Source organism: Miscanthus floridulus, chromosome 1 (assembly GCF_019320115.1).
Source record: "Miscanthus floridulus cultivar M001 chromosome 1, ASM1932011v1, whole genome shotgun sequence".
In the NCBI taxonomy this organism is placed as follows: domain Eukaryota; kingdom Viridiplantae; phylum Streptophyta; class Magnoliopsida; order Poales; family Poaceae; genus Miscanthus; species Miscanthus floridulus.
The window spans coordinates 204,136,505-204,161,392 of record NC_089580.1 but is presented as its reverse complement, the minus strand read 5'-3'; the positions used below and the strand labels follow the sequence as shown (position 1 = coordinate 204,161,392).

The window sequence follows — 24,888 nt, the reverse complement described above, 5'->3', positions numbered from 1 at the left end:
CAAGAAACTGATGAAGGAAAGCGGAAGCAGGAAGGCAAAGTCTGGCGCGGACAAAGGAAACGAAGAGGACAATCTCACCAGGACCCGGAGCTGGAACCCGATGCTCGCCCGAAACTCTCCATTCAGCGATGACTTTGCTTTGGATCAAGCCATCGCTAACGAGCTCGCGCAGCTGGTCTTCGCTTGTTGTTGGAGCCGGCCAAACCTTCTGAGCAGTCCTCATGGCCACGAACTCCTAGTTTTCAATCAAAGAAAGGGATGACTCCTCGTCCATGAAGGTCGCCTGAGACTTGCTTGCGGTTTTCTTCTTTCCCATGAACTGGCAGAAGCAAAAAAGGCACTAAAGAAGATGAAGCTAGGATGATGGTTCTCGGGTGACGGCGACGATGACGGCGGTGGATTTCTGAAAGCTAGGGTTTAAAGGCAAGAGCTGGGCAGCAAGGGAAAGGAAGATAAAAGGTCTTTAAATAGATTTTTCAGTGATACAAATGGCCCACAAGGCCCGTTAAAACACAGTGTGGGAACGCAACGGTCCATTTACCGACGCAGCTAAAACGACGGAGGGCACAAATCCACACAACGGTACAAACCAACGGGCAGATTTCAGACTTATCCGTCCAGCACCACGGTAGGGTTATCAGATCGCTACAAGAACAACCCGTCAAACCAAGAAGAAAGAATGAAGAAAGAAAGGGCTACCTCACAAGGAACAAAAGAACCCGATTATTTAAGAAAGAACTCGGTAATCTCATGAACGACAGGGAACACAACAGAAAAGTAAAACACGACTCAGAAGACAAGATTCGTTACATTACAAGCGACTTCAAAAGTAGAAGATTACAAATCTTACAAGACCCAACGAACTCGGCACCACGAAAAGCAAAGTAGCAAAGAGGAACATGGACACGACTAGGCTCTGGAACGACTACGTGTCCCAAATTGCTACTCGGAAGGATAAACCGCCATCAGCTACACTATTTTTTTCAAAGGACGGACGCAGTGCACCCAAGGCGGAAATTGGCAGCACGGCAAGGCAACATGGAGCAGAGAAGGCCGGCGGGCATCTGTCTACCCAAGACCGATGTGATGCTGGATATGGTGTTGATCTGCACCAGACAGTCTCAAGACAGGCGACGAGGATCAACCCAGAACTGCCAGATGAAGAAACGAAGCCCACATCATAAGACTTCCTCCAACTACCACCACGTACATCCTGGCACAATGCTGTCGCGGGATTAGCCTACCTCTAATCCCTATCACAAGACTTCCTCCAGCTACGACAAGACACACAGGAACTACAGAATGTGCCCGGGGGCTGCTCTACTTCACAAACTACCATGTTCATGACCACGAAGGTTTCAACAGAATGTCCAATGGGTGAAAACAAGCACTCCGGGACAGTATTTATAGACCAAAGGAGCGGCGCACATGGACTAGGAGTACCAACGAAATAAGCCTAACAAAGGACACAGTGAAAAGACAGGACTCAATAATGGATGACTCAGGCGAGAGGAAACAGTACTCGAAGACGGGCATATTCGGAAGAATATACCAGCACAGTACAACCCATGAACAAAAGGCATTTACACTCAACCACCACCATACAACTACATCTGACAATAGCAGACTATCAAAGAATACACCAAGACCTCGCATCCGAGTTCTTCCTGAACAAAACAACACGGATATACGCTCGGGAGCTCGGCCAGCATCATAGCTTAATCAACACTAAGCTAGGGAGCTCGGCCTTCATTTCAACTACTCTCGGGGGCTCGGAACCAAAGACAAAGGACCAAGAGTACAAGAAACTCAAGACTACAACGACGATGACACATCAAGACTCTTCATCCGACTTCTTTTTTAAAGAGAAGAACTCGGAGAAAGCACGGGGCTGCGGGATACATAGCCCCAGAATTTTTTGAAGACAAGAATCTGGACCCTCCAACTGTTGCAAGCCAAAGCAAGAGGCTCGGGGGCTACACTCAGTGAGTGCAATTTTTTACGAAAATTTTTTTACGAAAAATTGCACCCACCCAAAAAGAACCCGGACATAAGCTCGGAGGCTGCATGCCACAAAACTACTCGGATGATGGTTTAATCCAAGACTAAAGGGCCGCTTCGGAAAGATGCCGCAAAAACTACTCGGATGATGACATAATCCAAGTCTCGGGGACTACTTCAGAACACAAATTTTCAAACAACATAAACGATCAAGACCCTCCAACTTTTTGTTCCAAATAGCAAGAGGCTCGGGGGCTACACTCAGTGAGTGCACTTTTTTCTTCGAAAAAGCGCACGTCACCAAAAGAAGACTTCCTCAACGCAGACCACTTCAAGACATTATGACAAAAAGAACCCGGAACGAGCCACTTCGACGAACAATCAGAGCAACTTCAAGACAAGATCCTCCAGCTACTTGTTCCAAATAGCAAGAGGCTCGGGGGCTACAACCAGATGGATGTACTTTTTCTTCAAAAAGCACTCACCACTCGAAGATCCCAAGAAGCGCTACAAGGTTTCACTCCAGAAAGCACTCGGATGACATTTTGTTCCTACTCAACAAGATTTGAAGGAGCAAAGCGAGACTTTCAGAGCTCAACCATGAAGTGCTCGGGGGCTTGTCGATGCGGGACCCACAGGATACCCCGCAAGGGAGAGAGAAGATCTAGTTCAACTAGGATTCTTCCCATGTAATCTTAGTAGTAAAACTATTAAGTAATCCTACTAGGAAATCTCATTGTAAACCAACTAGGACTCTGGCCTCCTGACTATATAAAGGAGGGCAGGGCTCCTGAGAGAAAGGGACAACAATTGTACAACACAACATATCACAATCAATCCAACGTAAAAGGCTAACGCCGACTGGACGTAGGGTTATTACTCGATCTACGATCGAGGGCCTGAACCAGGATAAATCGACTGTCTCTTGCGTTTACCGTCGAGTTCTGCATACGCTGAAGCCCGAACAATACTGCCCCGAGGACCCCCGTGGCAGGCTATCGGTGGTGAAACATCGACAATCGCCTACCATATGATCTAGGTGAAAGGCTGCCCATTGAAGATTATCCTATTAATGATCAAGATGCAATCCGTAGAGCATATATTAATAAAGGTGCTTGCAAACCTTATATACATGATTTTCCATACCGAAACATTGGAGGCGTACCTTGTCGATTCAGTATACAATGGTTGTATAAATATGAGTGGCTTGAATATAGTGTCAAGAAGGATTCTGCATTTTGCTTCAAATGCTACTTGTTCAAGAAGGGCAGTGGGTCAAAAACTTTTATTGTTGATGGATGGAATAATTGGAATATAGGAAACACAACACTTCTCAAACATTCTGGTTCTAGGGCACATAAAGCAGCTCAAGAGAGGTACATTGGTTTTATGAATCCCAAGGTAGCAATTGATTATAACATTGACAAGTGGAGTGAGGAGGAGCTTCGTCTTTACAAGAAAAGATTGACATATTTACTTAGATGTATCAAGTTTCTTTTGCATCAAGGATTGGCATTCCGTGGACATGATGAAAGTGAAGAGTCTAGCAATAGAGGCAACTTCATTGAACTTTTAAAGTTTCTTGCAGGAAATAGTGAAGAAGTGAACAAGTATGTCTTGAACAATGCACCAGGTAATTGCACTTTGACTAGCCCAAAGATACAAAAGCAAATTATTCACTATTGTGCCATAGAAACTAGAAAGAAAATAATTGAGGAACTTGGTGATGAGCCCTATGCAATTTTAGCTAATGAGTCTACTGATATATCACATAAAGAACAACTAGCTCTTTGCTTGCATTATGTTGATAAACTTGGAAGGCCATGTGAGCACTTTATTGGAGTTGTTCATGTAGACGATACTACCTCTTTGTCACTTAAGAAAGCAATTGGAGTTTTACTTGTTAGTAATGGATTGAGTATGCAGCAGATTAGAGGTCAAGGTTATGATGGGGCTAGCAATATGAAAGGACATATTAAAGGGCTCAAAACTTTAATCATGCAAGAATCACCTTCCGCTTATTATATTCATTGCTTTGCACATCAACTCCAACTAGTTCTTGTTGCTGTTGCCAAAGGAAATATTGACTGCAAGACTTTTTTTGATCAAGTATCTATCTTGTTGAACATTGTTGGGGTTTCTTGCAAGCGTCATGATATGCTTCGAAATGCTAGGCTTGAGAATGTCAAGAAAGCACTAGAGTGTGGTGAGCTTGAATCAGGGAGTGGATTAAATCAAGAGATGGGTTTGCCTAGGCCTGGTGACACTCGGTGGGGCTCTCATTACAAAACTATATGTAGCATCATCACTATATATTCCTCAATTCATGATGTGCTCATTGAACTTGGTGCTGATAATACATATAAGGAAGATTGGACAAAGATACATTTTGTGCTTGGAGCATTTGAAACCTTTGAGTTTGTTTTCTTTGTGCACTTAATGTATGTTATTCTTGGATATACAAATGAGTTATCCGAGTGCTTGCAGAGAAGGGATCAAGATATTCTTAATGCAATCTCACTTGTTAATGTGGCAAAGAGCAGAATGCAGGAGTTGAGGTCTAATGGTTGGGATAATTTTCTTTAGAAGGTCACTTCTTTTTGTATTAAACATGGTGTTGAAGTTCCTGCTATGGATGGTGCTTATGTGCCTTATGGAAAATCAGCACGATATGCTCGTGCCCAAAACCAAACAAATGATGACCATTTCTGAAGAGAAGTATACATTGGTGTCATTGATCAAATTAATCAAGAGCTTGATAATCGGTTTGATGAGATCAATATAGAGTTACTCTCTTGTATGTCAGCCTTCAGTCCTTCCAACTCCTTTGCTTCTTTTGATGCACGGAAGGTACGTAGATTGGCTGAATTTTATCCTAAGGACTTCTCCAACAATGATTTGTTAAAACTTGAATTGCAACTTGATAATTATATTGATGACATGCTACAAGATGCTAGCTTCCAAGGTCTAGATAACATTGTTGATCTCTCAGTTAAGCTTGTTGAAACAAAGAGGCACAAAGTGTATGATATGGTGTACTTGCTTCTCAAATTGATATTGCTTTTACCAGTGGCAACTGCGAGTGTTGAAAGGGTATTTTCTGCATTGGTTATAGTGAAAACAAAGTCAAGGAATAAGATAGGTGATACTGTTTTGGATGATTGTCTAGTCACATTTATTGAGCGGGATATTTTCTTCCAAGTTAATGAAGATGATATAATGGAGACATTCATGTCATTGAGAAAGCGGCGGATAAACAAGTAATATTGTAAGTCTCCTATTGTTATATTTCAAAGTATTTGTATTTCATTTGAACAATTTATATTAAGATTTGACGTCGTTTTACCGAATTATAATATGGTTTTACCGAATTGTAAATGGTTTACCGAATTGTATAAGAATTTTTTTTTACGGCGCATACCCTATGCAAAAATCCTGGGTCCGCCGGTGCTCCCACTGAGACTGGCAGGTAGTGTTTGGTAGGTAAACTGGTAATGACAATGAGAATGGAAATGAATTGCGGGAGGAATAGATGATGGGATCACTTGTCAGATTTGTTTAGTGAGATAAAGTAACGGCACGTGGGATTGAGAAATGAGAATTCAAGCGTAATCGTTTAGGGTGCGTTTGGTTTGCGTTCTAGACCTGGCTTGGCTAGCCAACTAAGTCAGGGCAACACAAGAGAGGCTCTTCCAATGCAAGGTGCTGTTGTTTGGTTTCCCTGTCTTAGCTAAGTCTGGCTTACTCATATCATGTTTGGTTGACTGGATTGCTCGAATACAGTCACCTCATCTCCATTCAGGTAAGGTTATCTCATTGAGGCATTTTGTCGAACATGTCACGGGCACCTCCGCCATCTGGATGTAGTGAGCACCTCTGCTGTCACCATGGACACTGCAGCGTCGTCCTCCCCGTCCTCGCCGTCGAGGTTCCCACGAAGCCCTGGCCGTGGCATTGACGTCGTCGGCCCAGAGCGCGTTGCCGCGCACGCGCAGCGCCCAGGACTGGACATCCGCGCCGGAGAACATGAGGACGTTGCTGGTCCGTCGTATTGGTGGTGTCGCAGGAAAACTCGGCCGCGTGGGAGAACATGAGGACGTAGAAGAAGACTGGGGCAGTAGTCTGCATCACGTGCGCCGCCGCGGACTCCATCTTCTTCCCCAGCGCCGCAAATTCCATCTTCTTCCCCGGCAACATAGAGGCGGTGGCGGGCTCGACCACGATCCACCAGCGTTGGTGATGGCAGGGAGCCCACCTCGCTCGTCCGCGTCCCTTTTGCTGCAGGGAGCCCACATCGCTCCTCCGGGTCGCTGCAGCTCGCGCCGGCGATGGCAAAGAGCGGTGTGAGCCCACGTCGATGGCGTCGGCGGGCAACACGAGATCGCACCGGCGGCGGAGGAGAGCGGCGCGAGTCGGTGAATTGGAGGTGACGCGATTCACCTCTGCGGCTTAGACTAGCCTAGCTACGGGAGAACGACCGATCTCTGCGTTTCCACTAAGCCTGGCTAAGGGGCTCTCCCTGCACTAGCTAAGCCTAACTAAGAGGCCTAAACAGGCAACCAAAGCTTGTTCGTTTGGCTGTGGCTTGTCGTAAACGATCGTAAATTTTCAGCCAGAATAGTATTTTTCTCTCACACAAACCAACCAGCAGTACTTCTTCACGAACCAGCAACGATATGAACCAGCCAACCGAACAGACTGATGAGCAGGGTGCATCCAGCAATCCTGGCAAGGGGCTAAACCGCCTATCTAAACAGGCCCTTAACAGCGGCATCGGGTTGTACAGGCCCGTATTGGGTCCCTCCAATAATAGATTACGTACTAGACTACTAGCTCAACCAAACACCAAGCAACGTGAGGTGGTGGCGCTGTTGATCATTGCAGGCGAAAAGCGCTGAACCAAGCTGCTTGTGAGTCTAAGACCATTCTCAATGCTAGATTTTCATTATACTGTTTTTATAGACATACACATTTAATGGTTGCATGATGTTATGAAACAAAATGCTCCCGGTGGAGTTTCACTTAGTTCCCAACACGTGGAGGTAAAACAAAACGCTTCCAGTAGAGTTTAACTATTTTCAATGCGTTGGTAACCGTGCGCAACGAGTTTTATTTGGACGAAACTCATCTCCTCTCACCCCTCTGCTGATGATGTGTGATTTTAATGAACAAGAATAGAACTTCCACTAGGACTGGCCTAAGACGAATTGAAACGTGTGACACATAATCATTGAAGCAAATCTCCAGACTTTTATGTCCATATGAGTTAGAACAACGTACCTCCAAACGTGATACGTGTTGTAATATTGCAGATATAAGTGACATGCTTCCAACATATTTAAATAAATTAAATAATCTAATTCCAAATATAACAAGCATATTACTTAGAGAAAGGCCATATAAAAATGTGATATAAATACACAGGAGGTATTCGAAAGCTTGTATAGAATAAATACAGCTATTCAGGCTCATATCAACATTAAAAATGGCATGTAGATGAAGAAGGCAGATAAACAACATAAATATATTTGTTTATTTATATTTGCTCTCAAATCAGCGGGTTGCTGCACGAGGTAGCCTTCCAACGTTTGTGGTGATTATAGGGTTATTAGATCAAAGATTAAACGCTTGTTGAACGTGACAGTCCTCCTTAGCAAATTATATGGTTTTTAGACCAAAGATTAAATGCCTAGAAAAACAGCAATATAATCGAGTATCAGGTTACTGAAGTTTTAGAACAATACCCAAATATTAAAAGTAACACAGGTTATATGCTCACAGGTTTAACTAACTTATCAGCAAGTAATCAGTTCAACAGCAGAGATAAAAAATACTAGGCAGGTAATAAGACAATGCTGAAAATAATCAACACTCTAAAACTCTTGACTGTCACGTTGTCTCACTACACCGCATTGTATCATCAAGCAATTTAATCCACCCACGCAATTGCAATCACACCCAAGTAACACAGTACTAGCAGATTGCACAAATGTAAATATCTGAACTGAAAACCGAGAGGAGCAACGGGTAACTCACAGCACGTAGATTGTCTACATGGGAAGACAGGCTCAAGCGAACACAAGGTTCTGTCCCAGAAAACCAATTCCGCCGCTCACGTCCGAGCCTACAAGGCGGGTGGTAGACAGAGATACTAGAGCCGCTGTCGGAGCCGAGGGTGACGTCCACGGCACCAACCCAAGAAGCATAGGTACACCGCGCAGTAGGGAGGCCAGGAACCAAGCCACGGTTGACAGCACCAGAACAAAGCAGAACGGCACCACACAGGCGCACGTATAGCAACGGCACGCCGCCGGTCAGAACCAGCAGCACAACACCACAGCACCACCACTACCGGTACCACACGGGGATGAAAACGGATCGGATACGGACGGATATCACTGATGTTACATTTGTTTTTATATTTCTGTCCGGATTCGGATTCGAATACGGATAGTGTCAACCACGTCGGATATGATATGATTTAATATCAACACCATAAATATACGATTTGAGTATTCGGATACGGATACGGTGTCGGATGTTGAATACCCAGACTCAGATATGGACAGATCTGAACCCCTCTAAACGGATTCTGTCTCGAATACGGTCGGAAAATATCCGTACCATCTTCACCCTACTCACAGGTCACCGAACAGAGTTCGACGAACGCGACACCCGCGCTAGTACGCGAATGCCATGCAGCACCACTCATAGACCTTGACGAATTGTAAAACCAGGGGACCTAAGTCGCCGCGCCGGGCACCAGCCAGAAGAGCCGGCACCGCACGACCAGAGGTACGAGCCCCAAGAGAACACGTCGATCCCGGTTGGAATCGGTCAGAGCTCCGTCGGAGTTGTGGTGGATTTCAGAGAGGTGTCAAGTGGAAGAAGCCGTGGTTTCAGTGCCTGTTTAGTTGCACTTCATTTTGCAAAATTTTGTAAGATTCCCCGTCACATCGAATCTTTGGACGCATGCATGAAGCATTAAATATAAATAAAAAATAAAACTAATTACACAGTTTAGACGAAATTCACGAGACGAATCTTTTAAGCCTAATTAGACTATGATTGGACACTAATTACCAAATAACAATGAAAATACTACAGTACCATTTTCCAAAAAAAAATCGCCTAAACAAGGCCTCAGGTGAGGAAAAAACGAAGAGAGCCGCACCCATCTGAAGTAGAGGAGCCGGTCCAGCGCATCGCGTGGATGCGCGCAAGCTTCGGCCGAGCGTGCTCCTCAGGGCGAGCATGCTGCTGACGCTGATGCGCACAAGCTGCGGCCGCCGCAGGAGCCCCAGCGAGAGGAAAAGGTCAGCTGCTAGCCGGATGGGCTGCTCGGCCTGATGGGCCTTGAGTGGCCTAGCACGGTTAGCTCTCTTCCCTTTTTATTATTTTATTATTTTATTATTATTCATTTCTTCATTTTCCAATAGAAAATAAAAGGGAAAACCCCCATAAATGAACAACAATACGTAGTCCAACCCTAAGACGAATTGGGTGCATGACACGAGAGTTGAATAAATCTCCAAGCCTTCCATGCTCTCATGAGTTAGAGCAGCACACGTTCGGACTTGGTGCAAAGTTCAACTCTAAGACAAATTAGAATGCTTGACTCGATAGTCGAATAGATCTCAATCGTTCAGGCAACCACACAACAAGCTGAATTTCCTATTATAATATACAAGCATATTTGCTAGTTTGGTATAAAAAATAGGAGTGAAATATTAGATATGTCATCAGTGTAGAGTCCAGTTCAAGACTATGAACTTACTTGCAATGTAATTTGCGCTCGGATATTGTTGTGTAGCAACAATGCAGTAGTAATTGCAACGAACATTCCATAGATCACCATAAACGGCCTCTTTCAAATGGTGTCAAAACATCGGATTGATAAATTCACCATAAATATCTTTTTTTACAACGTATATGTTAGACAAAATAATATCTATATACTATTTAAAATATGCAAAAAAATATTTTGGCAGTCCTCTCACTGAATACCATAGAATCTTATTCATAACAAAAACATTTTATCCTTTTAGCTATCATCATTTTGTACATCTAACTTACCTTCTTAATTCTTTTTGACTGAAAATACAAATGTAAAAAAAAAGAAATAGATGTACTTGGTGTTCAATTAGGCGAGTGTAACTCCCCCCCCCCCCCCCCCCCCCTCCCCGCTTTTTTCCTTCTCGACTTGATTTTACATGTATTCTGTCAATTTTTGCGGAGTATAATTAGCCCGTGCTGTTGAAGCTTCAAAGGTTAGTTTTTCCCCTTCTTTTGTGTCTGATGGTTTTTTGCGGCTGATAAGCCGACTAATATTGTTCTGTTGTGAGAGAGAAACGCTATACCATGACTGATAAGTTAGCGGGCACCAGTGGTAAGACATACGTGGTCCATGACACATGGGTCGAGAGCGCGAGGTAGGAGAGCCGGGCTGAGCTGAAGGAACTGACCACGCCACCGGCACGGTACCGTAGGCCCTACAGGCCCAATATGGCATCTCGCACGCAGACTGCAAGCGGTTGAGCAGGCCCTGGGCTTTAGAACAGACTGGGCCGTTCGTCCGGAGAGCAATACGGCGTCGGACGTACGTATAATACTCGGCTTCGATAGAGGTGCTCTTCCCTGCTGGAGCGCTGGTAACGCCGGTCGCCAGCCTTCCCTGTGTGTACTCTGTAGGCATGCTATTGCCTAATTGCCAGGTCGGCGCCGAGGTGCCCAGGCCGGTGCAGGTGTAGTAGCGTAGACACTGCCAGCTGAACCGAGCACAATCACAGGGTCAAATGTTTACAGCTTGTTTGGATTGCGGCACCACTACATCGGGAATCATTTCGTCCATCAGAGGTCGGAGCCGCGTCGTCCGATGCTTTTTTGAGGAATCAGTCGGTCCACCAACAGCGTGTTTGGTTTAAGTCATGAAGCAGTCCGGAATTATCCCAGCCTAGCTAAGACGTTTGGTTTGCGGCACGTCATCAACTCGTCCGTCATGAAGCTATTCCACATGCGGTGTTTCCGTGAACCAAAAGCAGCTTAATTGTTATATTCTTAAGATCGTCTAGGTGTAGATCCAGTAGGTGTTTATTTGTATTTGGAATAATTAGTGACTTAGAGATTCAGAGGGAGTAGGAGAGAGAGAGGGAAATGTAGGAACATCTGCCCGTCGGAGGGGTTGGAGGAGCTCCCTGCCTTCGCTGGTTCGCCGGTGATGATCTGCGCTAGGACAGCGACGTTTGGTGTAGCTGTGGAGACCGGCGGTGGTGGAGGCAGTGGCGCTTCTCGCCGTTGGCAGTGCCACCCTCTGGATCGGATTAGGGTTAGGACAGTGGGGCTGTGGCGGCGGTGAACCTCGTATCCCGAGCCGTTTACCCTAACTCCTTTTTATAGGCACTGTGCGACGGGGGCCCACCAGCCACTAGTTGGCTGGACGTCCCCGATCAGGACGCGGTCAAAGGGTCCGTCTCGACCGTTGGGTCAAGACGGATGAGATCAATTCTAACATTCTTCCCCTTGATCTCAACTCATACTTTAACTTTAAACTTTGACTTTAATCCCTTTCACTTTTATTTGTTCCATCACGGATTAGTGCATAGAGCATGCTTCATCGTCATGGTCAATCGTCGATAGACTTAACAGCTACAATACACGTCTCTGTTCTGAAACAGATTCTTTAACTTTTGGGCCCTTTATTGTCCGAAAATCATAGGCTATACCATAAACCCATGTCGACTGTGTGTTCTCTAAACACAATGGGTGGTAAGTCTTTTGTACGCGGATCCGCAAGCACTTGCTTGTTACTTTTATGTTCAATACTTTCAGTATGATTTCGGACTTTCTCCTTCACAACGTATAACTTTAACGTCAATGTGTTTGGCAGCACACTTGACCCGTTGTTATAGGAGCGAACTTCTTCAATGGTTATTGCTGTTGTATACCATTATCAATTTCGGGTGTAAGTTCTTTTAACCATTTCGCCTGTCCTTAAGCCTCATAACAAGCTATACTGTGGGTATGCATCTTTGATGACACCATAACTGTTTCTTTGGAGCTTTTCCACAATAAAACTCCAACTGCGAGTGTTAGCTACTATGTGAGTTTTACTAAACATCTCACCAAAATTTAATATTTATACCCATAACTATTTGAGAGTACTTATTCTTTTTTACTCACCATGAGGCCTATAAATCTTTGCATAATTGCAAAACATTCTCAACTCCATTCCAGTGATCTATATCTGGACTGGACTTCTACCAAAACATACCGGATACATGAACTATGTCAGGGTAAGTTCTTACTTATAAGCACTCATTAAGCTTCCAACAGCTGAAGCATATAGGACGTCCTTTCGATCTCACATTGGTTCTTGGAACACTGAAAGTTCCCAAAACTATTACTCTTGACTATAGGAACAGACGTAGGTTTATTCACATATATACTTTATTTCTTTATAATCTTCTCTAAGTATACACTTGAGATAGTTTTAATACCCCTTTTCCTTTTATCTCGGTAAGTTCCAATTCCTAGAACGAATGATGCTTTACCAAGACCATTCTCATTGAAACTTGAGGATAAGAACTGCTTCTTCTCCAACAGTAGATTAACACCATTACTAGCGAGTAAGGTGCTACCCACATGCAGGATTAGGAAAATAAATTTCCCATGTTTAAACTATGCATAAATACAATTGTCCTCTACATTCTCTTTAAAACCCAAACTTTCTTATTGTACTGTCAAACTTCAAGTACCAATGTCTTGAAGCTTGCTTTAATCCATAAATGGATTTCTTTAGGCAACATCCCTTATGTTCTTTTTCTTTCATGATAAAACCTTTTGAGTTATGCCATGTAAATTTTTCCATACAAATCTCCGTTGAGGAATGTGTCTTTACATCCTTCTGATATTACTGTAAATCGTAATGTGCCACTAACACCATTATGATTCTAAAAGAATCTTTGCATGTTCATTATAATCTATTCCTTCTCTTTGTGTAAATCATTTCGCCATAAGTGGTTCTTTATAGCTTTCAATATACCATTTGGATATCTTTCTATATTCCCTTTGGAGTCACTTTTTTCTTGTAGACCCATTACAGCCTACTGTTTTGGCTCCATTAGGAATTTCTTCTAAGTCCCAAACATCGTTGGTATTTATCGATTTCATTTCATCTTCCTTTGCTTCCTGCCATTTAGACGAGTGAACGCCACTCATGGCTTTTTCAAACGAGGTGGAATTACTCTCCATTTGAATTTCTTTCTTAACATTGACTCCTTAGTCACCAGAAATATCTGATTTTCTTATTCTTTGAGACCTTCTGGGCCTCGTGGCACTTCTTTCATATGGGGCTATTGTTACTCTTCATTGTCAAAAGGCAATTGTTCTATAGCCTCCTGTATCACAAGATCCTTGTTTACTTATTTATCTTCTTTAAGAGCTAACATCTGGTGTTATATATGTCATACAATATCAGCATGTATAAAGCAATTTGTTGCTTTAAAAACACTGTAGTGGATATGTAATCTCACTTCTATTCAAGCCTTAGGTATCTACATACCATGCTCCCCTAGATTACTCCATCTTCTGTAAAGATTGTGTATCTTCAAATTTCTTATTTTGGGTTTAATCCGCTAAAAAACTCATACGGTGCGTTTAGCACCGCCTTGATAACTCTGAACTCGTCCAGTATGGATACTAGCCGACTATGCTATCTTCCTATCGGAACTATAAAAAGTCCAGGAATTTAGCTATTTCTTTACTTTAGGGGTATCGTTATTATGACCGTCTTACTCCCTCAACGATCACATTCATCTTTTATAGATCACTTTTACCTTCAATGCATAGTATGCATTGCATTATCTGAAGTATGGGGAAGTATCTTTCTTAATTGTCTTTCTTAATTAATCTTACATTTCTTCCCCTCGAAATATGGTATGGACTTTTCTACCACAATTTCGAAACATTCAGAACTCTTGTGAATGAGGAAACTTTGATTACTTACTTCATCCACATGATTACATCATGCAAACAAAATTCGTTTGGGAGTATATTTTCCTCATTACACTTCAAAACTCAACATAGTCTATTATTATCAATACTTCTGCAAGTCACACTTGCATATCATTCTTATCTTTTGGTTCACATGCAACTTTCTTTTGTTCTTAAACTCATTGAGTACTTAATGACCATGACACAATTAGAGTGTACGGTCAATTCTAGGATAGCATAAGAGCTACCCCAAACTTCTCTCCATGTGCGGAATACACTTAGAGCACATGAGTCATCATATCCTTCTCCCGCCATGCGGGATAAGTACTATGCCAACTTCACCCCCCATGCGGGTATTTTCTCAAACTTTTCCCGCCATGCGGGTACTATCACAACCTTTTCCCGCCATGCGAGATAATTCCCTTGAACGTTCATAATTGCCAGGATTGGCTCGTGTTCAATCATCAAATTCAGAAATAAATCCAAATATTCTTTTAACACATGTTTAATCCATGTATATGACTTTTACAACTCTCATAAGTGAAACTAAAAATAAGTTCTTCTTCATAGAGAGTACATAAAAGACATTTCTCAATGAAGACTCTCATTGATCTATCTCTTTTCTTGGATCAATATCCTAGAATTCTTTTCTTTTGAAGCCATTCTTTAAAGAGAACACAGTCTCTTAAATAATGGCATTCTTTCATACATAACTTGCCCTTAGGCATTTCATCATCTGAGTCATAAGTACCCAGCTCATTTCTCTTACCGCCTTCAAGAATGAAAGCATGGAGGTCTTTTGTCTGAAAAAATATTCAACAATAATGCTCATTAAACTTTGAAATCATTATGTTCTATTCTATATCACCGTTGGGCAGAAATAGAATAAAACAACATTCTTCTACATTAATTCCACATCACCGTTGGACAGAAATGGAATTAACGTATAGAAATTCAATAATCTTGAAAACATAGAACTGCTCCTCAAAATTAAATTCTCCCGTTGGTTCAAATTTAATTAGAAGACAATCAACTTCATTGCAGCGGAAACATGAAAATACATTTCTCTAGTTTAAGAGCATTTCTTGATCTTTATCTTTTCTCTGGAAAATTGGTCACTTTGATGCAAAATTCATCAGAGATTTAAACTTTAAACATAAAACTCATAGAATTATAATATTGTTATCATGAACGTTGGTCAGAAAATAACAATACCATAATTTAACTTTAAACTTAAACGCATAAATAAACTTATAATATTGTTATCATCAACGTTGGTCAGAAAATAACAATATTATAATTTATCTTAACTATCAACCGACTATTCCTCCAATTAAAAATTTTCTAGCTGGTTCTAATTTTAACTGGAGGATAAACTTTTCATCATTTACTGAATAGCTGTAACTGCTCTTCAAATTAGAAGACAATAATCCTTTAACTTTGCAGCGGAAACTTGACAAAATTTCTTTTCCTACTTTTTAGAAGCATTTTTCTGTACTTTTCTAGTCTTTGAAAATTCTAACACGTTGGTGCAAAATTATCAGAGATTTTAAATCATTCTTTGAACGAAATCATCAAAATTTGCTTCTGAAAAAATAATAAAACAATTCTTAATCATCACTGTGCTTTCTGGCCCGGTCCAGCACTGTGTAGCCCTGAGCCCAGCAGCAGCAGTGCCCGCGGCCCAGCTGCTACAGCCACGCGCGGCCCGCAAGTAGCAGTAGCGCGTGGTGCTCGTGGCGTCTCCCCCGCGCCCAGGCCGCAACCTGGGCCTAGGCCGGGATTCCTCTTGCCCGCCTGGGCTCTATTCGGCCCGGAGCAACGCTGGCCGTCAATCTAGATTCGACGGTCGAGCTCCATTTTCGGGAGGCTAAAAACCCCCACCCCGGCCGCACCCCTCCAAACCCTAGGTCCATTTGCTCCGTTCCCCTTCTCTCTCGCACGCCTCACACGACAGCCGCGGCAGCCGTGGTTGCCGTCGGCGCCGGTCGGGGCGGCCGTCCTAGCCGGTGAGGAAGACGCCGCCTGGAGTGGTCCCAGTGGCGGCTCCCCCCCCCTCTATTTTCTTCCCCTCCTCCTTTCTCTCTCGTGCCGCACTCAGAGGAGCAGCAGTGGCCCAATGGCCGATCAGAGGAGGAGTCAGTGGCGGCGCCGCCGCCAGTCCCCTCGCCGGTGCGCGCGCCCACCGCGAGGTGGACGCGCCGTCGTCGAGCGGTCTAGTGGTGGTGCCCTTTACCGCCGAGCCCGAGGCGTGGCCGCGCGGCGGCGTGACCACAACGGTCGGCGATGTTCCACTTCCCCGCGCAGCGTCCAGTGCGACAACAGGCGGTGGTGACGGCGCAGGGGATCCCTAGGTAGGAGAAAACCCCTTCCAATCCGTCCTTTCTTTCTTGATTCGAGATCACAGTTAGGGGTAAGGTTACGGTCTGTTCTTTCCCGATCCGATCCGGATCGGTCAATCTTTCTCTCTTTCTTTTCCTGTCCCCGATCTAGATCTACAAACTAGACTAGGGATTTTAGGGTTAGGGTTTGGTGAAATTTCGGGTCGATTTGAATCACCTTCTTCTCTCTTTTCTTTCTATTTCTTTCCCCGAGATCTGGTCACGGGTTTAGGGTTCGGATCAAGCGGTCTTGAAGCCGAGCCCCTTCCGTCTTCACCCAGTTAGGGTTAGAGACTATTCTTCTTCTTCGTAGGATTAGGGTTCGGCTGACCCCTTCTCTGTCTAGATCCGAACGGATCTAGTCTATCTTTTCTTTTCTAATCGATTTCTTGCCCCTGACAAGATCCACACACTAGATCGGCGGCTCCGATACCATTGTTATATTCTTTAGATCGTCTAGGTGTAGATTCAGTGGGTGTTTATTTGTATTTGGGATAATTAGTGACTTAGAGATTCAGAGGGAGTAGGAGACAGAGAGAGAGAGAGAGAGAGAGGGAAATGTAGGAACATCTGACCGTCGGAGGGGTTGGAGGAGCTCCCTGCCTTCGCTGGTTCGCCGGTGATGATCTGCGCTAGGGCAGCGACGTTTGGTGTAGCTGTGGAGATCGGTGGTGGTGGAGGCAGTGGCGCTTCCCGCCACTGATAGTGCCACCCTCTGGATCGGATTAGGGTTAGGACAGTGGGGCTGTGGCGGCGGTGAACCTCGTATCCCGAGCCGTTTACCCCAACTCCTCTTTATAGGCACTGTGCGACGGGGGCCTACCAGCCACTAGTTGGTTGGACGTCCCCGATCAGGACGCGGTCAAAGGGTCCGTCTCGACCGTTGGGTTAAGATAGATGAGCTCAATTCTAACACTAATCGCTCGGATGAGCCAGTGCCTGACCAATCCATGTGGAACCGATCCAATCTCCAGACCAAACAGGCTGCAAACTTACGCTAGGAGGAACACTGTAGAGGACAGTTTGGTACCAGACTGGTTCAACTCGACCTGCAAACCAAACAAATAATCTAGGTTCGGGTGATTTTGGATTGGTGCCTTCCTCAGTCCAAACACGCCGTTAGTGTTCGGTGGCTGACCGTACCGGCCTTAATTTGCCTCTGCAGCTTGGTTGCTTGCAGCGGGAAGCAATTCGTCATGTTCGCATGAGCTCGTTTGGCTGATAAGCCATGACTGAAAGTACCGTTGTCTGATTTGGTGTAAGAAAAAAATTATTCGTTGGCTAAAAAAGTACGGCTTATAAATCAAACAAGCCCAAACGAACAGGTTAATTATCTACAACAGGTGCCGGATCAGGTATTCCGTAGTAGTAGTCTTTGTAGCAGGAGCGCATAGCTGCAAGCCTGAAATGGTAGGGACGGCCACGTTTATTTCGCTATGAGGAATTTGGAGGGATCTGGATGAATCTGGAGAAATTTGTGAGAGGAAAATACTGTTTCCGATGAAAAAAGAAGCGGGTAAGCCGGATTTAAGGGCACGCAAACGAGGCTCCCTCCAAATTCCTCCTAGCGAACGGGGTTGGTACTGCTGCGGCGAGCGAGTAATGGCAACCGATTCCAACTTCCTAGGGCTGGGGTGTTCGACCAGGGACGACACATGTGGTTGTCACATGTGGTGTTCGGATACTGATAAAAAAAACAAATAAGAGAATCCATCAGTAACCCACGAGATAAATTTATTAAGCCTAATTAATTCATCATTAGCACATGTTTACGGTAGTACCATATTGTTAAATCATAGACTAATAAGGCTTAGAAAATTCGTCTCGCAAAACCGTCTTAATCGGTGCATTTAGTTTCATAATTAGTCTATATTTAATACTCCATGCATGTATCTAAACATTTGATGGGTCAACGATTAAAGTTCAGGAGGTGAATCATGCAGTCGCTGGCAGACAATAATCATGACAGTTGTAGGTATGATATCCTCGTATAGCTGTACAGTAAGTTTTTTTTTCAGTCTGTCAAATATGGAGTAAGTACGCGGCAGAGCCAATCAGTTCCGCATATTTCAGCAGTCCTTTTTAACGAACGAACAATATTTTTCTCTCACAATAAATCAACATAAGCATCAGTATAAACTAAATTTGAGCGAAACTAAAAGAGACTGGGGCCTTGTTTAGATGCACACCAAATTCCAAGTTTTTTCACTCTCTCTCCATCACATCAATTTTTAACCGCTTGCATGGAGTATTAAATGTAGGTAAAAAAAATAACTAATTACACAGTTTAGTTGGAAATCACGAGATGAATCTTTTGAGCCTAGTTGGTCTACGATTGGACAATATTTGCCAAATAAGACAAAAGTTGTACTATTCATCAGGTTGCAAAAATTTGCAAAGAGAACAAGGCCTGGACACTCCTCTCCTCCCTGGATGGCTTCTCCTGTCTCCCCTCTCCCCCACCTGGCGAGGACAGGGACTCGCACTGAAGCTGACACCGGCGTCCGGCGATGGCAACAGGCCAATCAAGCAGCGTCCGCCTGCATGCGGCTCCCGTCCCGCCCCTGGCCTGGACGGCTGGACACCCCCGCGACGTCGTGCGCGCGGCCCACCACCGGTACCGCCCACGCGCGAAACTGTGGCGTGGGATCGTCGGGCACGAGGAGTGGCGCAGGCGCAGCGAGCGACAAAGGTGACCCGGCCTCGCCTGCGCCTGCGGCTGCAGACTGCAGCTCATGCATGAACCTGGGAAACACCCGCTAGCTAATTGCTAGTACAACGAGTATATTAAGGCCCTGTTTAGATTTCAAAAATTTTCACCTCTAAATGTCACATCGAATCTTGCGGCACATACATGGAGTACTAAATGTAGACGAAAAACAAAACTAATTGTACAGTTAGGTGAGAAATCGCGAGACGAAACTTTCGAACCTAAGTAGTCCATAATTAGACACTAATTGCTAAATACAAACGAAAGTGCTACAGTAGCCAAAACCAAAAATTTTTGCCAACTAAACGCGCCCTAATTGTAGTCTGCAAGACATATTTGCCAATCAGTTTCTGATGAAACAGGTATTCAACTGTCAACTGTTCGCCTCTGTCTGAGGCTCTGAGCTATGTTTAGAGATCTCTGCATCTGTTTCAAAACAGCAGCAAGTAAATTCGTTTTTCATTGTCTTCCATTTCGTATCCCGAATAATTTCCCTCCGATCCGTACATGGTATATATCCGATATTATTATATGTATTCCACATAGAATAAAATAAGTCTCTAAGTCATGCTATATGTTATTTTGATTTGACATATATTACGTGAAAACTTGCATGGAAGATAACCCAGCAAATCACTTCTTCATTAGTACCATCTAGCACCTGCAAGTGTTAAGTGTTTTCAGATTTCCTCTTGTGCTTTTTATAAGTTGTCTTAGGCTATACGTTGGGTTGCCCTGGATTTGAACCGGGAACTATTTGAGCTTTTCAAAACTATGCAAATTAGTGAACAAATTCCAGCTGAAATCATTTCAGTGACTCAATCCAGAGCAACCGAACAAGCAATTAGCCAGTTGAGTCTCATTAGCCTGTTCGTTTCGGCTGAAACGATCGTGGATTATAAGCCAGAAGTACTGCTGGCTGGTTTGATGTGAGAGAAAAATACTGTTACAGCTTATAATCTACGATCGTATAAACCGAAACGAACAGGCTGCATGACTAACTGTGTCAGGATGTGCTAGAAGAGGACCATGCACGAATAATGTTGTCAAAACTTGTACGAGTAAGAATACATCCGAACCAAGACAAAAATAGGGATGTGTTAGGCTCGAGCGCATGAGGGCGGGAACCAAAGGAAGCGTGTATATGCATGCATATATGCTTTTGATCGCTACTTTAGCTTGTACGATGATTTTTTTCTCTCTTATAACCATAGGTAAATGCAAATAAATATTTGATATAAATCAAATCGAGTAGCTATCCGAACGTGGGTTCAAATCCTAGCTGTCCAGTTTATATCAGCATTCTGTAACATCCCAGTGCGTAATACGAATCCAACTAAAAACATAGATACACAACTACTCGTAAAAAAAATCCATGTCCGGTGTGATGTTTCGCTGACGCGCATGTATCCTACAGCGCTTAGGCTGGGAATAATGCAGGGACGGCCGGGTGGCAACTTGGCAAGTGTGATGGTGGAATGGAGTAGCAACTTGGCAAGTGTGGTGAGAGACCTAATCGATTGCTCTCGCTGTCGTCCTTTCGGCGTCGTGTTGGATCCACTGCCACATCTCGGCCGGAGTCATGGCGGCCTCTAGTATATACGGAGTATCTTCCATTTCGCATGTGGGCATGGCGCGGCCCAGCTCGTCATGCCGCTGCTCGCTCTCGCTCGTTTGGCTGGCAACTAATGCCAAGGCGTCGACACGCCTTCGTTCGTTGCCCAACAAGTTGGAAAATAATACCGTGCCATGAGGAGAATGGCGTCCATGGGTTTCGCACACAGATTCTACAGCGAGAAATGGATAAGGTGCCTGCCTGCTTGCTGTGGCTAGTGGCCTAGTGGACTGGACAGCATCTGACCTGGGTGAGAAAATATCCCTTGCCAAATGCGTTGCGTGCCCGGCTGCTTCCCATGAACTGTGGCGCCAGAGGGCCGGCGACCGGCGTGCCGCCACGGGCAAAATCAGTCGCAGCAGCGAGACCACAGACCACCATGCACGGATGACTCCTTGGCTCCTTGCACCTGAGAACTGCGCAGCATGGACCGCTTGCTGTCGGCCCACGGCACGTCACAACCCTTGCTGCCTGTGACTCGTGAGTTGTGACGCCCGAAAAGCTCCTCGCTTCACACATGTGTGGCCCCCGTGCCTGCCTCCTCCTCCTAGTCCTAGCATTAGGTGCATCCTCCTCCAACCTTTCTTATATTTTGTAAACAAAGGAAACACCTTTTCTTTTCTCGAATACGCACGAGTGTGCGTATCATTGTATTAGAAGGAATAGAGTTTGAAATACACGAGTGCCGCTCCCTGTCGTTAGTTTTTTTTTACACGCTACATTGTGAAAACAAACTTTCCTGTGCTAAGACAAACATGTGGCTAGCTAACCCTGTGCCCGAGCCCTCAACCCTTTTGCTCCCACCTGAATCACTGATCGGCTTCGGCTTTGATGATCTGCAGCAGGTCGGTTACCGTCGCTGTCGCTTCCCGGAAGCATATAGCGTTCCGCTCCTTCCACAGCTGCCAGGAGACGAGGGCGAAGAGAGAGTCCATGCCGGTTCTCCGGTCTCCAGTGAACATGGACCGTAGGCTGCGCCACCAGGCTAGTGCCGTTTGTGAGGGCGCCGGCAGATTTTGCCGCAGCGCTCGCAGGACAGGGAACTAGACCTCCCTGGATAGAGGACAGACGGCGATGATGTGATCAATCGTCTCCTGACCTTGGTCGCATAGGTAGCATAGCTCCCTGGCCTCAAGAGTCAAGACCATGCCTCGCCCTTCTGTCGGCTGTCCAGTGCCTGCACTTCATGGCAAGCCATAGGAAGATCTTTACTCGAAGAGGCGCCCAAGTCTTCCAGATCAACCTATGGCCGGGCATCGTGATTGAGCCGATGTGCAACATATTGTAAGCCGATTTAGCGGAGTAGACCCCGTCTGCGGTCCAGCGCCAGATGGTCTTGTTCGGCTGATCGGAGAGCTGGATGCTGTCAACTATTGCCCAAAGACGAAGATAGTCTGTCAGCTCTTGCACTGAGAGCCCTCCGGATATGCAGCGCACCCAGGCTCTGCCTTGAAGCCCATCACTGACGGTTTGCTTGCGTTGTATTCGTTGAGGTACTCTCTGGTGGAGATATGGGACGATGGTGGAGACATCTTGGCCATCGATCCATCCGTCCTCCCAAAACAGTGCCGTCTGTCCGTCACCCAGTCTTGTGAACGTTGAAGCTTTGAAGAAGGCCTGAACTTCTTTGGATGTTCGGATCGGCAACTGGCTCCATGCTCGATCATGGTCAGTCTTCTGCAGCCATAACCATCGCGTCTGAAGAGCAAAACCAGCAAGCCTGAGGTCGCTAATCCCCAGTCCTCCTAGCTGCGTCGGCCTGCAACAAGTTTGCCATGCTACCATGCATTTCCCTCTTACCGATTGGTCATTTCCAGCCCAGAAGAACCTTCTGCAGATGCCATCTAGATCCTTTCTTGCGCACGGTGGCAGATGTTCTGCCATCATGGCGTAAATGGGAACTGCCCGGAGCACGGACTTGACCCAAACCAATCTGCCGCTCCTTGCCATTAACGTGCCGTGACTCGGTGGTAGTTTCCTAGCAACAGCCTCGACCAGGGACTGATAATGTGCTTTCGGGATTGCTCGCGTGCTTAACGGCAGGCCCAGATACTTGATGGGGAAGGGTTGCAATTGGCAGCCAAGGATGGACACTATCTCAGGGAGGGTGTCCTCACCTCCATAGGTGGCAGTGATTGAGCATTTGGCTAGGTTGGTGTGCAGCCCCGATGCCTGACCGAAGATGTTCAGGATCTCCTTTACTGCATTAACCTCATGGATAGTTGGCGGATGAAGAGTATGGCGTCGTCGGCGTACAGGCTGCATTGGAACTTGATCTCCGGCGGTGCCATCCTCCTGAGCACTCCGTCCTGTGCAGCCTTGTGGAACAATCGGTGCAGCACGTCCATCGCAATTATGAAAAGCATTGGGGACAGTGAGTCGCCCTGACGTACCCCTCTCATGTGCCTGATGGACGGACCTTGGTGTCCGTTCAGTAGTATCCGCGATGAAGCCGTGCTGAGTAGTGTCTCAATCCAGCTGCACCATTTGTCGCTGAACCCATGCGCTTGCAGGACCTCCACCAGGAAGGGCCAGGAGAGCGTGTCGAATGCCTTTGAAATGTCCAGCTTCAACAAAAGCATTGGGACCTTCTTCTTCCGGATTAGCACTGCTGCACGTTGTACATATTTGTAGTTGTCATGGATTGAGCGGGTTCGGATGAAGGCGTTTTGGTTCCTGCTCACCATCTCGGTCAGTCTTGGCGCGAGTCGCAGGGAAAGGATCTTGGAGACTAGCTTTGGGAAGCTGTGGATCATTGTGATCGGCCTGAAGTCTGATGGTGAGCTGGCGCCGACCTTCTTTGGTAGAAGTGCAATCAGAGCGTTGTTTAGCCGATCCATGCTCCTGGTGTTCCCTTGCTCGAAGCCTCGAACGCATGCACTGCCTCCATGACCTCCACTTGGATGACGGGCCAGGCCGTTTTGTAGAACGCACCTGTGAAGCAGTCCGGCCCTGGAGCTCTATCGCTTGGCATTGCTTTGATTGCGGCCCAGACTTCGTCAGCACTGAGCGCGTCTTGGTCCTCCAAGTTTAGCTGATGGAAGCGAAGAGCCTCGAAGTTCAGCGAATGCCCCCTCTAGCAGCTGAACCGAACACCCCAGCAAAGTGCGAGTGCAGAGCTAGCTCCATGCCGCAATGATCGGTGATGATATGGTCGTCCACAGAAAGGGCCGGGATGAAGTTCTGCCGTTTCCTTCCTCGGGCGATGAGATGAAAATAAGCGGTGTTGGCGTCTCCCTCGCTTAGCTGTCTGACTCGTGAGCGTTGCCTGGCCATGGTCCGCTCCAACGACGATAACCCCAGGCATCTCATCTTCAAACGTTTCCTAAGCCCGTTCTCCGCCTCGGAGAGTTGCCGGCGTTCCTGGGCGGAGTCCAGTCGTAGCACCAGCTCCCTCGCCATGAGCAATTGTGCTTTGATCTCGCTGATTCTTTCCGCCGCCCGTCGCTGCAGATCACGAACCAGGCTTCGCAGCATCGCGTCGAGGCGCAACATCGGGTCCTGTATATTTGCCTGTCGCTTCCAGGCCTCCAGGACGACATCGATGTAGTCATCGAACTTGGGCCAGAAGAGCTCGAAGTGGAACCGGGCCTTGCTCATTTGGCCCAAGTTCGTTTGCAACAGTAAGGCGGCATGATCTGATGCATCAGAACTCAACCCGCGTAGATGTGCATTTGGGAACAGAGTGTCCCAGTCAATGGAGACTAGAACTCTGTCAAGGCGGACTAGCGTCGGATGTTCTCTTTCGTTGCTCCATGTGAAGCACAGACCATGAAGATGTAGGTCCTGTAGCTCCAGTGCCGCCACCGTTCTTCTGAACCTACGCAAGTTGGTTCTGTCGATCCGCTCGTTACTCTTGTCAGCTTCATTCAAGATTAAGTTGAAGTCCCCGGTTATCGCCCATGGACCCTGGCATGTATCTCTGATGGCTTATAGCTCTTCAAGGAAGAGGATCTTGTCAGCGTCTTCCTGCGGCCCATACACGGAGGTTAGCCACCATCTGATCGGTCCATCACCTGCAGGACTGGGAAGCTCGACCGAGAGCGTGATCGAGTAGCAACCGACTAGAACTTCCGAGAAGTGCACATCCGGCTGGCGCCCTGCGATGAGGATGCCACCGCGAGTGTCGGACGCTGGTAAGCACGCGAACTGCGCGAACGCAATGCCCAACATAGAGTACACGATTGTCT

At 45.8% G+C, this 24,888-nt stretch overlaps 1 protein-coding gene across 1 annotated transcript; it reads left to right on the top strand.

Moving 5' to 3' along the window:
- Positions 1–3,390: 3,390 nt before the first annotated feature.
- On the top strand, positions 3,391–5,265 carry LOC136470477 (uncharacterized). The gene is made up of 4 exons (XM_066468316.1): positions 3,391–3,634; positions 3,749–3,943; positions 4,058–4,207; positions 4,808–5,265. Exons 1-4 carry the CDS (start codon positions 3,391–3,393, stop codon positions 5,263–5,265), a joined length of 1,047 nt encoding a protein of 348 aa, XP_066324413.1.
- The last annotated feature ends 19,623 nt before the right edge of the window (positions 5,266–24,888 follow it).